The 20,805-nt window shown below is 40.7% G+C and overlaps 2 protein-coding genes and 1 long non-coding RNA gene across 6 annotated transcripts in view; 2 read left to right on the top strand and 1 right to left on the bottom strand.

Annotated features, from left to right (window-relative positions):
* The first annotated feature begins 1,249 nt into the window (after positions 1-1,249).
* Positions 1,250-5,802, top strand: rnaseh2a (ribonuclease H2, subunit A). Its single transcript, XM_046411795.1, has 9 exons — positions 1,250-1,399; positions 1,729-1,864; positions 2,091-2,162; positions 2,734-2,860; positions 2,950-3,037; positions 3,608-3,745; positions 4,122-4,209; positions 4,383-4,506; positions 5,427-5,802. The coding sequence occupies exons 2-9, from the start codon at positions 1,738-1,740 to the stop codon at positions 5,587-5,589; spliced, it is 927 nt and encodes a 308-aa protein (XP_046267751.1). The 5' UTR covers positions 1,250-1,399; positions 1,729-1,737; the 3' UTR covers positions 5,590-5,802.
* Positions 5,803-8,161: 2,359 nt separating this feature from the next.
* LOC124071274 lies at positions 8,162-13,544 on the bottom strand. The gene is made up of 3 exons (XR_006845312.1): positions 12,684-13,544; positions 12,479-12,585; positions 8,162-9,926 (listed from the first exon to the last, which is right to left on the bottom strand). It is a non-coding gene; the product is annotated as an uncharacterized LOC124071274 (long non-coding RNA).
* A 2,601-nt stretch (positions 13,545-16,145) lies between these two features.
* Positions 16,146-20,805, top strand: part of LOC124071241 (microtubule-associated serine/threonine-protein kinase 1-like) — a 61,663-nt gene continuing 57,003 nt past the window's right edge. For all 4 annotated transcript variants that reach the window (XM_046411767.1, XM_046411783.1, XM_046411759.1 and 1 more), the window contains exon 1: positions 16,146-17,364. In XM_046411767.1, the coding sequence (XP_046267723.1) occupies positions 17,330-17,364 (35 nt within the window). In that variant the 5' untranslated portion in view covers positions 16,146-17,329. The remainder of the gene's footprint in view (positions 17,365-20,805) is intronic.

Below are 20,805 nucleotides of genomic sequence, written 5' to 3'. Positions count from 1 at the left end.
CAGGAGTGGGTGTAAAGAGCCAGAGGCAAGGCCAATTTCAGCTCGGTAACCAGCGTACACTTGGACTTTTGTACATGGCTTTCCTTTCACTCTGCCCTCTCCTCTCCACCTGAGGCTCACTCCCTGCCTCCACATTCAGCTGCTGTTAAATCCCATTCAGTGGGTCTCCAAAATCAAAAGGTCAGATTCATTGTATTTTGTGACGGAGGGAAATGAAAAACAAAGATGACAGGGGATATCGAGATCTTTTGACGATAGCTAAAAATGATGGGTGAAATTAATCTTAAAAGAAGGTATGGAAGGGAAGCCATTCACTGGGCAGTGTGATCCTGGGGCTCTGCTTGTTTACAGAAACACCACAGATTATATTAGCTACACTTTGTTTTTGAACTTGAAAAAGGGTGGCACTTTTTAGATTTACTGGCAACTTGATAAAATCATGATAATGTGACGGGAAAAGGAAAAATACTTAGATAAAAATATCAAAAAAGTCAATACTTGAACTGCTGTGGTTCCAGCTTCAACCTCTTTGGCTCTTGTAAAACCCAGAAATAAACCTTGAATTGCATAAAACAGTCAGGGAGGGAATTCAGAAAATGGAAAATATATGAATGATTACACTGGAAATAAACACTACGGACACTGGGGAAGGACACAAAATTAAGGTGAGCATTAAAAATCACCACATCACACCACAGAAACAAAGCTGGGTTAAGCTGCATGGGGGACTCTTCATTGTATGTTACTTGGCTTATGGTCATTTGATTCATAGAAACATGTTTGGGAACATGCATGAGGCACTGTGTCAATGCAAATGTAAAGGAACTTTCACAAAGAGGACGTCACTTGGGACCCGTAGTAACACATTTCAACAGTACAACAAAGCGAGGTTAGTGAAAAGAGTGTGTGATCTTACTTCACTCTTACTACTTTAAATTTCAATGGGAAATACATGTTTTACTCCACAATGTGTATTGTGTCAACTGAAACTGCTGTTTTTTATGCAGACTAAGACTTTACATACTGTGATATTGCTACTTTTGCTTTATGGAAAGGGTAGTCTACCTCTGGAGATAAGATATTTCAGGCCATACGTCTGATTAGAAACATATGGATATAGATATATATATATAAAAAAAATGATTACATGTTAATTAGTCTTTTTTCCAAATCCAGGTCTTGATTTTACAGGTCAGCTGTGAAATTCTTGGTCAGTGTCGCGCACCAGACTGCTGGTGGTGGTAAAGCACACACACACAAAAACCAGCAGCAGAAGAAGAAGCAGCAGCAGAAGAAGAAGAAGAAGAAGAAGAAAATGCGTGTGACGTCACGCCAGGGGCGCCAAATCTGCAGCAGCAGCAACAACACACCACGCAGCTGAGGAGTCCCGTCTGCATATGTAAGAATGGGTTTGTTCACACGTATCAGTGTGATGTATAATCAGTGCAATTACTCGGTTAAACAGACAACAAAAAGTTGTCAGTTTGAGCAGCTTGAAGCGTATTAACAGCGTGTAGCATTCAGCTAGCGAACGTCTGTCGCGTCCTGAGTTATCTACAGCGCAGGAACTAACAGCTAACATCTCTGTCAGTGTGGCTGACACGGCAGGCTGTCATAAGCGCCTTTAAAGTCACTTTGTTTCAGCGCTAAAGATAACGTCAGAGTTGTACATTGAGTCGGACTCGAACGTTTCTTTGTAGGTTAATTTGTGTCGCTTTTCCTCTCCAGTCAGCTGTCATGGACCTCGGCCCCTTTGAATCAGACAACTCGGTCAGTTGCCGATTAGCTTCGCAGATCCCTGATGTATGCCGGACTGAGGATTGCTGTTTGGGCATTGACGAGGCAGGCAGGGGCCCTGTGCTGGGTATGCTGTTGGTTAATATGTAAAAAGAAAAATGATGATGTCTCTGTAATCCAGACCTGACAGTGTTGCAATGAGACTACATCCTTCCTGTTTGTTTGTCTTGTCTGTGTTGACAGTCTGCCATAATTTATCATGGAGCTGATGATTAGATTTGTTGTTGATGGTTTGAGTGTTCATTTGTTTTGGCACTGATGGGATTGGGTGTTTGGTGTGTTTTCTTCTCCAGGGCCCATGGTGTATGGAATATGTTTCTGTCCAGTTTCCAAAAAGGACGAGCTGAAGGATTTGAAAGTAGCAGGTAATCCTATCGGCGTTCATCTCTTCAGATGGCACTTGAGAAGGATGTTGCTCAGTGTGATGCTTTAAACGCCTTGAACTCACAACCTTCCTGAAGTACCTAGGAAAATGTGAAGTTCACATTTCAACTGAAGTTGTTGACAAATAAATGAGTTTATACCCTGGTCTGGATGAATACTCCGTTCTGATTGGCTGTATGGTGTCCATTAATTCCCGATAATGGACACCTACTAAGCAGTTCCAATGAAACAGTTTATTTACTGTTATGAATTAATGCGCTGGCTGTGGACACCTTGACATTAGAAATAAATTAAATGGGGAAAAAGATAAATCAACACTGAGTGTAGTTCTTCAGTGGCTCAACTGTAACCAGACCTGTCTGATGCACTGCAGGGGACGGTTCCCAAGTTCATAGTATGTGACGCCTTGTTAGGCATCATCCCTTACGTGATATGTAAGGCATACTGTTTTTTATTCCACAGTCAAATTCATTTTATTGCGTCCTCTGTGATAGTACTTTGTTGTTGTTTTCCAAAAAAAAAAACTGATGCCTTTTGTCACTCCTGTATCAGATTCAAAGACTCTAACAGAGGCTGAAAGAGAGAACCTTTTTGAAAAACTTGATGAAGCCAGAAGTTATGTAGGCTGGGCTCTGCAGATTCTCTCACCAAACACCATCTCCACCAGCATGTTACAGAGGTATGTGAAGTATCATGCACACAGAGACTTGTTTTTTAAATAAACTCTGTTTTATAATTTCAGCCTAATAAAATGTCTCCTTTTCATAGGACAAAATACAACCTGAATTCACTTTCACATGATACAGCCATTGGTCTAGTACAGTATGCTTTGGACAGTGGAGTACAGGTTAAAGAGGTATGTAAGCAAGTCGTTTGTATGAATATAAAGATGTACATGTGATTTTCTTTCCTTCATAGTAAAACATTATAGATTAAATTGTGCTCAAATTTTGACTGTTTTCTGGGTGATTTCTTACGTTTTTTCAACTACTCTAAGTTTGAACTTGGTTTAATATTCGGGGTAGTAAGCTAGAAGTAGCCTGACTCTCTAGCCACGTGGGATGCTTTTTAATAAAATACAGTATAAATTGCAGAACTTGACTAATGCTCTTTTCATTCAGTCAGTACAGGCTTTTTATGCAGACCTTGACAAACTGGGTTTTGTGTTGGGCCTTAAGGTTTGTGTCTCAATTCTGAGTCACCTAAGACTGATAACGTGTATCGCATTAAGCACCAGAGAATCAAAATGTAATTAATAAGTAACATAAATACAGCTGTATTGTGTTTGAGACTGTACCTCTGTACTTTAAAAACATTGCATTTTGACCATAAAGTAGCCATTTTCGGAGAGAAAGTGAATACATACAACCGATTCAACATCAAACAACATATTCTCATTTTCTCTCATTCCTCTTGTTTTGTGCAGGTGTTTGTGGACACAGTTGGTCCAGCAGACAAGTACGAGGACAAACTCTCTAAGCTCTTTCCGGGTATCGAGGTGACTGTGAGGCCAAAGGCTGACTCCCTCTTCCCCATCGTCAGTGCAGCCAGTATCTGTGCAAAGGTTAGTGACCACCAGCCAGCTGAATCCCAGACTCTTTCTCATGCCATTCACTTTCTTTATTAATACCAATTATTTGTTCACTCAGTTTAACTTCACAACCTCCAGAGGGCTGTGAGGTTTTCCTTGAGTTTTTAATAAAGAAGCATTGTTTTGTTTTGTTGCCTTAAAGTAAGGAAGAAGGAATTTGAGCATGTAAAACATAATTTATGTGATTAATTATTTTTCATGTTACATGAATGGGCTTCTGCATCCAGTGTTTCATAGTGAAACATAGTGAATCCACTCTGTTCAAAATTTTATAGGAAAAATATATCTTTGAACTCAGTTGAACTGAGCAAAGTTAGCGCTGTAATGCAAGTTAAATGCTGATTTTCAGGTGGCCAGGGATCGTGTAGTAAAGGGCTGGAACTTTGCTGAGGACCTTGGAGAAGTGGATCCAGATTACGGCTCAGGATACCCCAACGGTAACAGAAACAGTGAACAGCTAATATAATCCACCCGTAATGACATCAGGGTGTGAGGAAGACTTTTAAATGTGAATGAAATCAGTGTCTGTGTGCATTTCCACTGTTATGAAGCATTCATTTTTTAGACAAGACTGAGATATCTGAGAACAACAAATTTCCTCTATTTTCAGACCCCAAGACTAAAGCGTGGCTCCTGAAGTACTTGGACCCGGTGTTTGGTTACCCTCAGTTTGTTCGATTTAGCTGGAGCACTGCCCAAACCCTGATGGACAGTAAGGGTGTGACTGTCCACTGGTAAGGAGCCTTCAAACTTGATTTTGACCAAAGTTCTTGAACGTATAAAAGCAGGTGCTGATTTAAGGAGTCAAAGAATTATACTTTTGGAATCCAGCATTAAAACATGATTGAAGTCCGTAGAGGCCCAGACAGTTTTGGGGACATTACTTTATAGATGCTCTGTAAATATGTTTGTCAGCAGCCTTTCTTCCATGGATAAGACAAGACCGCATTAAATGCCAACTGAGTATAACAACATGTAATATTGTTGATGACAAGACTAGAGACAAAAATGTAGTTAAAAAACACTAAAATCGAAATTGAAACCTCGGTTGATTTGAGTGATTGATTGTTATTATTGATAAAAATGAGGAAACAAAATATTAAAGACTTTTTAAAGATGTTTTCTGTTCTGTACGCACCGTATCGGGACTACTTTGGCAGCACATAATGAGCACAGTCAGGACCAGGTAATTTACATCAATTGTTTTAGAGAAAGCAAATAAACAACAACAACAACAGGGCTAGGGGAAAAGAAACCAGGTGATGCTTGGGGCCATTTTCATTACAATGAGGCTGAGGGGAAAAATCAGACTCCATTATCATAAGGAAAGCAGTGTGGCCATGTGAGTCACATTAAGGCTCGTGTAGCCCTGGGTTTAGTTTAGCCCTCGGTTAGCGGTGTGTCTGTGTGAAAAAGGGACTAAGTTACCCCAGGATCAACTCCTTACCCAGAGCGAAGGATAGGACTAAATAAAAACAAAAGAGCTGGCTAAATCAAAATATTGTCCACATAAGAATGCTTCCATGTCTCTATGGGTGAAAACCACAGCCCCTTTGATTTCTAGGTCACAGTTAATGCCTGTGCAAATCACTTTAAGAGACAAGTGCTAACCACAGTTTAAAAATCATTCTTGATTTGTTAAATCTGTCCTCAGGGATGATGATGACGAGGATGGGGAGAAGGCGGCACAGCGGCAGAACAACAAGTCCATGTTGTCCTTCTTGAGTGTATCAGCAGGCGGTAACAGCCAAAACCCGACCCACCAGGCACATCGCTTCTTCTCTGATCGGAGGCTGAAGAGCCTCGACACACTCTGAGGACGACACAGCAGAGGACACGCACACGTACAGGAAACCATAAGAACTTTGTGTGATTTTCTTATGTCGGCTGAACAGATGGACTTTGGATAAACATTGCAGACAGACAAGTGATGTTTGTATCAGCAGTTCAGGCTTAGAATGATGATCTGTCTCTGTTTGTCCTGTTTACGCCTCTTTTTCTTTTAACACATAAAGTAGAGTTTAATATTCCTGATTTGCTTTGTTTGTTTTAAAACTACACCATACTGCAGCAGAAAAGCACTGTTGGAAAGTATTGCCATCTTTAATACCATTACTGCCCTCTCCTGGCGATCTGACAAAATACACCAGAGGATGTTTCACATGAACAATTATGGGTCCCAATACAACCACGTTCTGGTGGCTGACATCGACAAAGGCAAAATATCCACCACAGTATGACAGCTTTATTTATTTAACAAGGGAAAGGACATCTGTCAGACTTTCAGTCAGAACAGTCTACTCAAATAATTCAAGGGGAAGAATAACAGTAATCTTTCAGTGCCTGCTGACAGTTTTTGAGGTATATCAGTCGGCACCAAAAAATCTCAGAGTTTCAGTACCCATCCCCTACAGGAAATCTGAGAAGTCTTGCTCTTCATTTAAATAAAGACTTGTTTTTGTTCTATTTTAAGTTTAGCTGTCATTATGTTTTGTCTTGATGTAGAACTGACAAGAAAACATCTGAATAAATGCCCCTGATATATAAAGGTCAGCACCAGCAGCAGACACTTTGAACTAAAACCTGTTTAGGATTTCCTCATTTTCTATTATCTTCAGTGTTACAGTCTTACATATTGATTACTGACCACAAGTATGAGGCAAAAAGGAGGATGAGGTTTGATGGTATTACTGCATACTGTTCCCCTCTTTACATATCACAGTGTAATCTGTATTAACCCAACAAAGCATGTCTGTCTTCGCATTAATTGATCTTGAGATGGCTGTGAGACGCTTGTCTTCTCAGAAATCACAGCAGAGTTCCTCTGTCGTTCATCTGTCTCACATTGTTGAGGGCTTCTTCATCTTACGACTCTCCAGGCTTTTTCGACAGACTAACACTTGAACACACTGTAAACCCTGAGACATCACACATCATATTTTGCCACGGGGACACAAAAGGCAGCTGGCTAACGAGGGGTTTCCATCATATTGTCAGAAAAATAAATACTTTATTGAGTTATATCCATATCCATCTGTTCGTCGCCGTTAGTTCATGTTGGGTTTGTTTCGAGACTCCAGGATGTTCTTCCCACAGTTCATAGCTAAAGTGGAGACCGCAAACGAGGACAGGATCACAATCGAGCTCCCCACAAAATGAGACGACGCTCCCCTGGGGGTCACTCTCAGGGCTCTCCTGGGGAAAGTCTCTCTGTCGAAGGTTGCGGTGGCGGTCACTGTCTGGGCCACAGACTCCATGTCTACGTTGCTTTGATTTAAGGAAGCTGAAGGCAAAGTCTCCTCACCGGTCTCGGTCAGGTGTTGGGTCCGCTGCTGCCTCAGCAGGAGGTGTCTGGATCTCTCTGTCCTGACCAAGACGATGCAGGTCTTGAACTGTTGTGTTCTGTCTGATTGCTTTCCTGATGCCTTCCTTTATGTCCATTTATAAACTCCCCAGGCTCTTCGTTTAATCCCTCTAAGTAGCCTGGTCTCCTACTGCGTCAATGGGATTAAAAATAGTTAACCCATGCCAACAGAGGACTAAGGTGGTGATCTATTTCAGCGTAAGACTGTCTACTTTAATTCTATTAGATCACCCCACCATGGTTCCGTAATGAACAAATTGAGTTGTATATGGGATAAAAGCTTGTAAACAACTCTGATAGGAAAGAGCAGACAGTGATGACACTGTACTGCAGGCAAGAGTCAGTCATGAAGGTCATTTTCACACACCTTTGGGAGTTAGTTTTAATACTGTCAATACATATCATTACAACTGAAAAGAAAGCTCTTTACTCCTAATGTGCTCTCTATACATTTTGCTTTTTTTTTTTGTTTGGTATTTCAAAATAACAAAACAATTAAATGGTTTTGTTAACCAAAAGAAATATCCCGGTCTTAGCAGACAATAAGGCCCACAGTGCACATGAGGTGAAGCAAATTGGAACCTGCTAATATTTGGCAGCTAGTCTGTTTTTCCACTGGTTACGGGCAGTAATTAATACCAGAAGAGCTGCCAGAATGAGTCACTGTTGACTTCAGTGCAAGACTGGATAGTCTATACTGTATTTTACATGTGCTGTTTGTTCCCTTAAATGAGATAAGAGAGTTCAGCCGTAGAGAGGCTGAGAAGAAGATCAATCAGAGAACCAGCCGGCGTACATCTGATTAAAGAGTATGAGACAATTATACAATAAAATTCGAGTTGAAATCTCAAATTAACTTTGTGTGAATTCACTAAGGAGTTTTTATTGCTAAATGTCATTCTTCATATTAACACAGACCAAAGCGGAACCATGAGCACATTGTTGTTCAGCAGCAACACTGATAAGGGTTTTAGTCGTTTAAGCTCTTTATTACAAGATTGCAATTGCAAACATGCAAAATATGTGACAATTTGCTCCTTATTCCCTGTCCCATATCACTTTATAAACATCCTTGTTTTATTTAATAGTGTATTTTGACTGTGAATCTTTACACACTCTTATTGCACTCTTATCACCCTTATGGTTTAACTTCTGGTCAGGATCTCTGCTTTTTGTCTGTGTGTATTATTTATTTGTGACAGCCAGCATGTTAAAAAAAATTCAAATTCCTTCAAACTAGCAACTCATATTGTTTTTGGTAATTCATACAACTTTGTGATGCCCTTTTGCATTTGGCCATATTTAAAACCACATGAAAACTCTAATTTCATTACTAAAAATAATCTATTCTGCATGTCAGCTGTGACTTCAGCATGTCAAGGACGGCTCCTCCTCGCCATGACCCAGGTCACATGGGTTCAGCAGGTCTCTAATCCCTGACGCTGTTACATGCGGCCCCATTTTTTTTTAATGGCGTCTCTTTAATTCTGCTAATTGGATTACACTGGTTCTTTTCCACTACTGACACAGAAAGATTTCATGAATGAGTGTGTAGTCCCAGTAACAATCTTAGTAGTACAAGATGCTTTAACTATGATTTTGAGCAAATTACAAGGAATACATTTTAGTGGCATGTTGGGACATTGTACAGATCAACACTGGCCTCATATATGACTCAACAGGCAAACCAAAGAGCCCAAATGTACAGTGTTGTTGTGTGTTTTCAGATTGAGAGCATGATACTCAGGTTTTGTAAACATGTCGCAGAGGCATAAACAGTTTACTGTGCCTTATAAAACATTGTTATCAAAAGCACTTGTTGTTTAAAGGTCAGGAAAATATCGCTGATTATGTTGCGTTCAGTAGAAAACCAAAGATGATCTGCAGCGTCTTCAGATGGCAGAATGTAAATGTCATCATCTGTGTAAGCGACCTTTGAGGATTTCTTCATTAAACTGACAAAATTTCCGCTTGGCATTTCACGCTGGCTCTGTCAGTGATTCTTAAACATCGAATCTTCCTCTGTACAGATCGTTCAGCATTTTGCTCATTAGTTATCGCTTTTAGAATTATTACTCACACTCTGTGTCAGATATGTATATGCTTCTTTTCCATGGATCAGCAGTGTGAACTGGTCTCCACTGACCCTGCTGTACCTGACTCTGAGATTAAATTATCTTTTCCGACCTCCCTTTGGGTGCCCTGACATTTTTCCTCGACATATGGTGGCATATTTTAAATGGAGTGGCAGATGCTTTCCACATGGTGTCCCTATTGCATCAAATGAAACCTACTCTATTTTTTTAGCCGCATAGAAATATCAGCGCATGACGAGAAGATTTAATAGTATTTGCAATTTGAGATACTACATTGGTTAGATTTAGGAAATCGGCAGGCTTCTTATAAAGTGCTACATTGTGAATTAGTCTGTACGTAAATCACATAATGCTACACAGAAATAACAAAGAAGATATTACAGGTGCTGGTAAGCTACATAAAAGTGCTTTTAAAGCAACTGGCCCAGCTGTGAAGGTGTCATACAAGGATAAGCATAATGTTTTTACTCAATTTAGTGCATGTACAGCTGGAGCGAACATCCGTCATGTGTCAGGGGTATGCACCAATCAGCCGCAACATTAATAAGAACTGCTTAACATTTTGTAGGTCCTCCTTGTGCTGCCAAAACGACTCTGACCAGTCAGGGGAAGAAACACAGGATCTCTGGGGGTACTTCGTGGTCACTGGCATCAGAGTGTTGGACCCTCGATATGACTGGGAGAACCCAATGTTCTGCAGGGAAACAGAACATTGCATAGTAAACATATGGTCAGTGTTATTCACTTCACCTGTCTATGCTTTTAATGTTGTGGCTGATTGTTGTATACCAGTTACTTTATCCACATATGGATATTCATAAGAACAAAACAATGTCAGCAAAATTCACTAACGTAAAAGTTACTAATGTGCAAACTTAACAAAAATAAACTAAACAATTTAACAAAAAGTGCACACATACACACAGTGTAGTAACTTTGCATGTGTTCAGTGCAGCGAACGTGTCTGAGACCGAGGAACTGTTTCAAGTGTTCAATCACATGAGTTTATCTCAAACATAAAAAATATATGGATATTACCATGATCTGAAAAACATAACATGGAGTAATTGTCAGGATCAGGACCTTAGTCTAGACTGCTAAAGCAGCCGGGTTTTACACTCAATTTATAAATCGAGTGGGCATCTACAGTGGGTTACTGCCACTTTTTTTACTTCATTTAATGCAATCGCACAAACTCTTGACAGAAAAAAGCAGACGAGAGAGACTTTAACTGGTATTCTGTAAGTGTCAGGAAAATGTTCCAATGTTGTGCTTTTAGTCAGACATTAGAACAGTATAGACGTCATTTCGTCGATTTGACAACAATCTAGCAAAACAAGTCAAGATATTTCTCTCTGAACCACAAATGTCAACCTCATGGTGGCGCTAGAGGAAAAGTCAGCAGATCACCAAAGTCAGTGAGTGGGCTTCATCCACTGCAGACTGGATTAATTAATTTTTTAGCTAATTAATTTTTTAGCTATGCCTCAAGTGAAACAGCTACGGTAACATGGAAACTGGATTCACATGTTAGTTAGATCAACCCCACCATACCAGAAAGAAAATTCACCAGTGAAAGAAGTCCTTACAGAACACAATACTTACTACTAATACTGGTTTACTTGTGTTGAGTTTCATATGTCAAAAATCACAAACAGATCACATGAAAATCTGTATGACTAATGTGACAAGCCCTGAGGACTTCCATCAAGCATTTGTTTGTGATTTAAATCCTTGATGTATAATACACTGTAGATGCATGTGAGCAGAAGTTTCTATCTTAACAGACAGTGAGGCCAGAAACCACTTAACCACTCAAGCTCCATATACATTATCTCCATCCTGTATTCCTTCCACTCATCGCTTCATCTTTGTTAGCTTTATGTATGTATGACAAGGCACCCCAGAGGCCGCTGATCATATAGTGTTTTATTTAGAGAAGATTCTCTTCCTAGACTAGGCTTTTAGCACAGCTGTAGTCTGTGACCCACTTCTGCACAGACATGCCAAGAAATGAGGAGAAGCGGGGAGCCGAGAGGGGGAGAAAGGAGGCGTCTATGTTTTAAGGAAGCACATTTGTTGGACAAAGAAGAGGAGAGTTAATGGAGTAAATAATGGTGACAATAGTGGGGAGATGAGGTGGATAAAGGGGATCTAAGTGAGTTTGGAGATGAAAGATAAGGATGAATGATGTGAATTGAAACTATTCGTCCCTTAATTGAATAGTCCCCTGGTTTGAATGTTGGGTGAACTCTTTGACTTTAATAGCAAAAAGTTTGAGCATGACTAGATTAGTCAATTAACAGAAAATACTTATTTAAAGATACAATAAATAACATCTCCAAGTTAAACGTGCTGACAAATGACTGGACCTGTGTGATATACTGCATGTTGTTGAGTTGTGTACTTGTATTATCCTTAATGTTTCCAACAGTATTACAATTCAGAAATCCATAAAAAGGTGACATTTGGCCTTTGGATCGCCTGCCGCTATAACTTTCAGAGGAGAGTCAGAGAGCAAGGAAGAAAGTCCACAAATGGTACTAAATATAAATAAAAGACTGAAACATTAACTCCTCTGTGAACATTTCTGTCCCAGATTTTCATCCGCGATGGTGATTATTTACCAACTAAGACAATGACTCCTATTATCCCACGCTACGTACGTCCAGCATCGGAAAATACACTTTCCGCAAATCTGCAATTTTGATAACCGATTAATCTTGTAAATAATTTAAAATGTCCAAAATTTATATGACTTTGGATAGACCAAACTATTTATTGATTAAATAAGAATCGACGGATGAGTCACTAAAGAAAATAATGGTTTGTTGCAGCCCAAATATAATAAAATCCAACACAACCTAAGATGAAATACCACACACTACGCCCTCAAAATAACTACAGAATCAAACCAACACCTCTCTGACTCCATACTGACAAATTACAAGTTTCACAAAGCCGGTACTTATTGGGGGGCTTTTAGCCTGGATTGGATTGCATTGTATACAACTGAAGACTTAAAGACTTTACCCTAAAATAATGCCTGCAAGTTACTTGGTGTCTCTGCAGGGAATGCTGACTCTTTTTATCAACCTTTTTATCACACACATGCACACACACACACGCACACACACGCACACACATGCACACACACGCACACACACAGCAGATGTGAATGCAGGGAAGTGCACTACAGTCTATGAAGAGATGTGAGCTGACGTGGCTCTTGTGAGACTGGCTTACCAGGACGGGAAATGGGATCGCACAGGCGGCAGGCATATTCCAAATCCCAGCCCTGCCAAGCTTTTGGCTGCAGAGAGCTGACCCCATGTGACCTCCCCCGGGGCATCCTTTGCAAAAGGGTGACATCATCTTTGAGAGCTTTTTTTTTTTTTTTTTTTTTTGTTCACAGAGCAACAGGAAAAGTGTTTGTCTGTTAAAACTGCACCTTGTAAGGTTTCCAGACCGCTGCCTCCTCCCCTCCCCAAATCTCACAGCACCTAATGAACAAAAAAAAGATGTAAAATTCATGTGCATTCATTAATTATTTAATATTAATAAGAAAAGCTGCATCGGCTAAATGTGCTAGAGAAGTCAGAGAAGCTGGTAACTGGGTCACTAAGAGAGACATCATTTTTCACCTGCTGACACCAGTGCACATGTGGTTCCAGTTTATTATACTGCTTTCTTTAGTATTAGATCAGTGTGAGCTTTAAAAATGCCAGTTCCAACATGTTTAATATGTTACATCTCTCCATGTTCTCCAACACATTAGAGACACAGAGGATGAGATAGCATTAGCATTGAAGCTTATGATATGACTAATAGGAGGCTTTTTTATGGATTTAAATGTATCTGACACTAAATAAATGACAATTTCACCAGCACACGCATCGTTTTCTAACAATTATTCATGGCTTAGGTATGGGACACTCTGCTATACGTTTCAGTGTATTTGTCTGGGGTAGTTCTACTCAGTTTGTGCACACACATTCATCATGTCTTCTGCAGCTCTGGAGGGAGCTTTTCGGAGTTTAACAAAGCACATGATTTTTTGTTCTCTCAGCTTGGCCTTGAGGCCTAAAATCTTTCATATGAAGCCAGCGTAACAAGAAGGCTGTGAGGGTCTAATGAAAGATGCTATTGAGTTGTGAAAGGTAACGTAGAATCCAGTGTTTTTGGAGACTGACTCATGCTAAAAGTTAAGATATCTCGGCTACTGATGCTTTCATTTGGATTGTTGTGTTTTAATCAGCCCTTTATGAGTTTCTCACCTTCATCGAAATGCAATAAATTGCTCGAGTTTTTAAGTACAAGTTCTCAGTTATTTTTCAGTGGAAAGAATATCCTTGAAATATTTGCTCATTTGCTGGTCTTTTTGGCATGCATGATAGTACATTTAATATCTTGGGGTTTGGACAGTTATGGGCATGTGTTTACAATTTACTAACATTTTATACATTAAGAGATGAACTGATTACTCCAGAAAAATAATCTGCATTGTAACTGATAAGGACAGTCATCACAGCCCCGTTCAATGTGCTCTTTTTAACAAAGTATGGCCATGTTCCTCCACTATAGATTAGGGAGTTCTCCTTGTATTTGACATGGTTGAGAGTGAGAGACTTGAAGCAGTGGTGGGGTGCTGAGGTTGAACCCAGAGTGATCTGTCAGCAGTAAATCACAGGGTCAAAGGGACTGAAGCCTACCAGCTGCTTCTGCTCAGAGATACGGCCTGAACATTAAGGCCGTGATGCTAAAAGACACAAAGTCTCCCTCTTGTCTCTCTCCATTCTGGAACTGGAGCCGAACCAACTACTTGGCCTCTTGTGTGTTTTTTCTGTCTCCACATTGATCCATCCCACCAGCCACCTTTGACCAACATTCCTTTTTTTTTCTTGCTTTCTTTCTTGTGAGAATGTTTAACACTGAAACATCATCCTGGCAAGCAAACCACATTTTGTGAACATGGTGATGGACTCTGCCCTGAAACGATTCAGTATAATCAGTGATTACTGCTGGGGAGTTTCCTTTAGTATTGATCAGGGAATGTATTCAGGTTATTGACGATACGTCTACATCTATTGGCGGACTCAGTGGGGACAGCACAGTTCATTTGATATGATCATAAGACCTGCAGAAGACACGCAGCTTCAGTTAATATGTCAGCAGCGCTTTCTTTTTAAAAACACAACGGTGGGAATTTGTTTCTATGCCAGCGTTTATTCATTAACATTTGGATCAGGGATGCAAGTAACTGAAGGGTGAGGAGCTGTGAAATGTTGTGTGGCAGTGAATCCCATATGTGACAGGTGTGAATGTTGAATAATGCATAATGCTTTGTGCCATTTTTCATTGGAACAGCAATGGATGCGTGACGGCAGACTGTGTTGACTATTAATTTAGTTATACAACGTCCAATTACATGTGCCAGGCACATGTACTGTCCATAGGCAGCATAAACACATTCTGACAAAGCAAAGTGCTCTGTGGCTTTGAAGTAACTAAATAACTCTAACTCTAATAACTCTGTTAACTCTCTACAAAGTTATATTAGGTCATATTAGGCTGAAATGGCAAGTTAGTAGGACTGGTCAACCCCGTGGAGAGTGCTGTCTGTGGGTTCCAACCTGCTGCAGCTAACAGCTTCCAGCTTTCACATGCACTTTGTTCAGGAAATGCATATTCGAGTTGCTCAAAGAAAAATGCAAATGCCAGTGTAAAAGCAATGTCTAGTTCAGCTTCTCATTCAGTGGGAATTTGCTGCTTTTCTCTGTTTTATATAATAATTTTGGGGTTTACATGATCAAGCAGACAAACAATCTGAATCTGAAAACATCCTATTTGGCTATGGAAAATTGTGATCAGCATTTTTCACAATTTAATGACACTTAAAGACCAAGACACGAAATAAATAAATTAAGAAAATAGTTACCGGGCAATAATCAAAAGAAAAGAAAAGGCCTGGCTCACAATCTCCGCTCCAGTTCATCCCAAAGGTGTTTGATGAGGTTGAGGTCAGGACTCTGTGTGGGCCAGTCAGGTTCTTCCACATCAGACTCATGCAGTCATGTCTTTATGGAGCTTTGCTTTGTGCACTGAGGCACAGTCATGCTGGGATAGAAAAGGGCCTTCACCAAACTGTTGCCACAAAGTAGGAAGCACAGGATTGTCCAAACAAAGGCTAAGTCTTAAAGCAAAGTCTTGGTATGCTTTCCTTTCACTGGAAGTAAGGGGCCCAGCCCATCCCCTGGAAAACAAACCCATACCACACCTGAATTCAGTAATTAAGAGATGTGTCTGAGTACTTTTGTCTGTATATTGTAGTTGCTACTGTAATCTTGATAAATTATCCAGAAAACAAATTTAAGAACAGTCCCTGCTTATTGGTTTGCACAGCAGCCTAACACACCTGGTTATACAACAGGAGAGATACCACAATGTACACAAGTGGACAAATTTGTTCCTCTTATGGTACATACCTTATCATATTAGGGCTGCAACTAACAGTTCTTTTCATTAACGCTTTATCTGACAAGTTATTTTTTCCAGGAAGACATGAACCACTTGGTCCCAAGCTGATATCTTCAAATGACTTGTCTGAAGTCCAAGATTCAGGCATTCAATCGACTTGTTAATTGGACAAAGTGAAGCTGCCATTTGAGCAGCTGGAACCTGACAATATGTGACATTCTTTCTTTCTGAAACATGAATGATGCTGTTGGTCGCTTATCAAAACAGTTGCCGACTAATTGATTCATTGACTTTTCGTTTCAGCTCTACATCACATAGCCATAACACTAGTTTCACATACAAGATGCTGTCACTATTATTTGCCTCTGAAATGTTGAATAGTTTTGCAGTGTTTTTCACGCAACTGGGATGTGTGTGAAGATGTAGGCTTTCATAGCCACCGTGCCTTATGAATGCACAATAAAGTCTCCGGTCGCGGAAGGGTTAAACGTCGTTCGGTAGTAGGAAGTGGGTGGTAAGAGCTGAGGATGGAGCGAGCAAGCCTGTGTAGCAACCACAGATCATTTTTCGCGAGAAAAGCGACGTTATGCCGGAGGAGAACAGAGAGAATATAATACCTGTAAGAGAGCACGAAAAGACGCGGACAAATCTGCCTACCCGAGGACGAAAACGCGAAGTTGTCCACCTGCTTTTCAGAGCCGATGTGCGTATCTTTGACCAGATGGACGCATAGAGTGGCTGCAGAATCTCATTGATCTCGCCTATTTTATGCACTGAAGCTCTGACAACGCTTAGATGTGTCATATAATCCGTGTTTGCAGGTCTGTAGCAGCGTGCAGTGTGCATGCAGTGCACTCCGTGTCCATGCACGCACTGGCGCCTCCTCGGCACACACACTGTGTCTGAATGTGGACTAACATGTAGCGGGTTTCTGCAGCTGAATGTTTTGCAGACGATCATTGCGATCGGAGCGTTTTTAAAGGATGACAGCGGCTGAACTGGTTGATCTCGGTTCTAACTGGTGAGATGAGATACTTGTAGTTGCAAGGTTTTTGTTTTGAGCTGCGATGTCTTGATGTGAAGATGAGTACAAACTTGTTTGGTTTATCTAATCTGTGGTGTGATAACCTTCGGTCTCTCAGTCTGGGCTGCTCGGGGGTTTCTTCTCTGTCTCCCAGCTGGACTTCAGTTGATCCCATCGCGCAGCCTCTCGCTTATTCAGCATTTCCCACCACAGAGCAGCCTAGTCAGTAGTCTGTGTCAGTCTCTGCCAGGAAGGGATGTTGGCTGGGAGCGAACACAGGAGCGCTACTTTTTAATAGGCCTACTTTGGTCTTATTTGACAGTGTGTTTTGTTTTAGCTGTAACGCGAGCGGATATAACCATTATATCTCACTGTCTCCTGTATGCCACCAAGTAGTTCTCAGAAATCATCTGCTTCTCACTGGTGAGTGATGCTCAATTCATCTCCGGCGAGCATTTCGGTTTCGTCTTGAACTGACAAGCTGTGCTGGCTCGCTGAAAGCCACGCGAGAGTGGGGCTTATTCTCGCCCCGTTACCTGGAAACCGCCGGAGTCACGAGACCCTCCGACAGGTGTGAATCCGGACACGCGTCATGGATGATTCTGGGATCATCCGAAGACGGAGGCTGCAGGTGAGCACTTCTTATGATCACCTGTGTTACCATTTGAGTCTTTTAAAACCTACATATATATATATATATATATATATATATATATATATATATATATATCTGAGGTCAGGAAACATCCTATACTGAGAAGAAAGTTGGGCGAAGTGTGTGAATTCAGTCACTCTGCTGAGCTCAGTTGTTTTGATTGAATTATTTTCTCCTAAGTTAAGCTGAAATTTAGATGTGCATATCTACATCATCAGTAGAAACTGAGAGCAGGGCAGCCAGGCAGGGGGACAGGAGACAATTGGAAGTGAATATGAAGGTTTAAATGTAGTGCAGAGACACACACACCTACACAAAGACACACTTGATTCTAGTCAGATCCTGAGTGCACGTTAATGTGTGTGTCCACCTGTGCATTGGCTGTGCTGTGGTTACTAAGAGCCTTGTGTGTGTGTGTGTGTGTGTAACTTTCAGGCTTGTATGTACATATCAAATTGACTTTCACCCCCTTGTCCCTACTCTCCATTTCCATTCAAGTGGTCGATATCCATATCTCAGACAGGAGGTCTAAATGCTGAGGATGTGGCGCAGTTGTCAGGCCCATTAACAGGACTAATGGTGGCCTAACAGCCCTGTGAGCCCTCAGGGAGGAAGACCAACAACCAGCAGCAGGACTGGCTGAAAGGGCTCGAGGCTGAGGGGGGGTGCAGGGCATAGACCTGGGACAGCAGCAGCTGTGGGCTAAAGTAGACCCCATTTAAGTGGCTATTACGACATGTGGATCCCTTTACTGCCTGCCTGGATCTACTTTCACAGAGACAGAGGAGGGAGGAAGAGAAATGATGTGTGTGTTCATGCACGGCATGTTTGTGTTTTCCACAATCACTTCAGAGCTAAAACTAAGACGGCTTATTCAGAACGTTTAATCACGAAACCTACTTTACATGAGTACGATCACATTTTTCTCATTAATTCAAGAAAATCAGTACATAAAGATAAAAAATATCTGGAGCGTCTTGTACTGATACTGGATTTCAAATACCAATATTGATGCCATATTGATATTTGAGAGAAAGTATGAAGTATGATGAGCAGTACCCATTTTTTAACTAACTAAATTAACTTGAGTATCATATGTATCTCTTCGATTTGGTTGTTACATAGCAGAATATGTATACTGAGAGGGACATTTTACAGTTAAAAATGATCATTTCTGAACCTTAACCATGTGGTTAATGTTGTAACATTAACAAAGTAGTCAATTCAACCCAAACCCAGATGTTTCCCAGGACTTAAGCTCTTATTTTACACAAACCATATGGAAACTTTTGGGAAAGGATTCACAGTCTCCCATTTTAAAGTCTAATAACAACGTCACCTGAATTTCTTTTTTGGAGAGGAATATATTAAATAATATTTTTGCTTTGATTTGACAGTTAACAGAGCAAATATGAAATGTGGGAAGAGAGAGGGGACATGCAAGAAAGAACCCCTGGCCTTGATTTTAATTTACGTACGACTGTTTACAGTATACATTTCCATTAGTGGCTTTAATTTATTAACTGTAAGCAACCATACGCACACCGTCACAGAATAGCGGAGTTAGCTGCAGCGGGACCCACTTTGCTTTATGAAAAACAGATGATGAATAGAGGCCATATACAGTGACTGTGATCTGTGATTACTGTCCAGTCTGTTGCACTTGGCGCGTGAGGTGTGTGAGTGTGTGTCATGGAGATGAGTCGTTTTCATCTCGCGTAAAGATGATCCTGCTGCCCTGAGCTGTTGTAGGTGTGTGTAGCGTACATACAGTTAACCACACAACCCGCATGTACACACACACAAGTCAAACGACGACTATGGAGTACACGACGCACGCACACACACACACACACACACACACACACACACATACACACACTAGCATAATTTGTCCAATATTTTGTTCTGGGCAGTGTGCCCATTTCCAATATGCTAAGCACAAGGGATAAGAGTGTGATCACTGCAGAAGATCCATCTCTCTTTGCCAAGTCCTGTCACTCAGTGCCATGCCCACTGCTTTGTTCTGCCTCACCATGTCCTTCTGATGTCAGTATTATTCAGAAAGGGCAGGTTTTTGTTCCGAGAGCGCAAAGAGTACATCAAAGCAACAGATCTGGGCCACAATATATTTGGGAGTAGCTTCAATGTTTGAACTACTTTAACTGGACTTGAATTGTCATGCCAGACGCGTATAAAGCACAAAAGCTTGAGCCCAACTTAATCCCCTAAAACAGACAAAAATGGTCAAGGTAAAGTTAAAATAGCACCTATGAAAGTTTTAAGAGAGACTCAGTAAAATGGGGAAGAAATATAGGTCAGTAGGGTTTATGTGTGATGACCAGTGGATTTGAAGCATTTAAGTAAAACTGTTAAACTGGAGAAACACTGCGTGATGTTTGCTTCCCAATCTGCTGTCAGTTTTGGCAGTGGAAACAGAACAGAAGCCTCATGACTCTGCCCAGAGCAACAGCATATTAACATTTTTTATTTTCTTTGGTTTCCAGTTGGCCTTGGGTTTGTCCTTGAGTAAATAAAAAAACAAAACATGTAAATAACTGTGCAATACCTTATCTTCACTTCTCAGACAGAAAGTTGTTTAATATTTGAATCTTTTTGTGACGTCCCTTTCACAACAAAGCAGCTGTGGAGAACATGAATCGTTTGCAGTTTCTTGTGTGGATGTAATACATAATAGATTTAATGTCCATAAGAAGTGCAAAACCTCTTATTTAATGCTGCTTTGAGATCTTTTTTTTTGCATTTTGCATTTTGCACCCCCATAGTGCAGCTGTTGTTACTCTTGATTTTTTCTTTAACCTGGAGAAAGATCAGCATTTAGCCGTCACATATCCCCAGTAAAACAGTAGAAAGTAAAGATGAGTGTGTGTCCGGGGTAGTTTGCCGCCTGGGAGGTAATCACACTTTTCTACTTTTACCACCTTTTTCCCCCCACAGTTAGCTACTGATGCATTGTGATGTGAGCCCTGTGTGGTTTTAAGTGTGTGTGTGTGTGTTTGAAGTGTGAGGACACAAGGGGATGCGTTCATATGTGAAGACATTCATATGTGTAATTGTGAAAACAGGAAATAGTTTTTAATGGTTAGAAATGACATATTGTGATCATCCCAGCCTGTAATTACTGTGATTTTCCTATTGTGTCACATCATGTGCTTTTCTTAAAGAATATAATCAGCATTACTGATAGTGGCAGTCTCAACATCTGTTGTCTGTGTGACAGGATCAGTTGTGAAGATTTTTTAAAATGACCAACAAAGGCCGCTGTGTAGCTGGAAGCATAAACGTCAACCACAGCTGAGGCAGATCAGTCTCAGTGATGCTGACTGAAGAGAAAGGCACTGAAGGAATTCAAGCAGAGTGCAAATGTCAAGAAAGTGTTCTGCAAAGCTGATTATT

The sequence above is a fragment of the Scatophagus argus genome, chromosome 2, assembly GCF_020382885.2.
Source record: "Scatophagus argus isolate fScaArg1 chromosome 2, fScaArg1.pri, whole genome shotgun sequence".
NCBI lineage: Eukaryota > Metazoa > Chordata > Actinopteri > Scatophagidae > Scatophagus > Scatophagus argus.
Note: the sequence above shows the minus strand (reverse complement) of the source record. Positions and strands in the feature narration are given on the sequence as shown.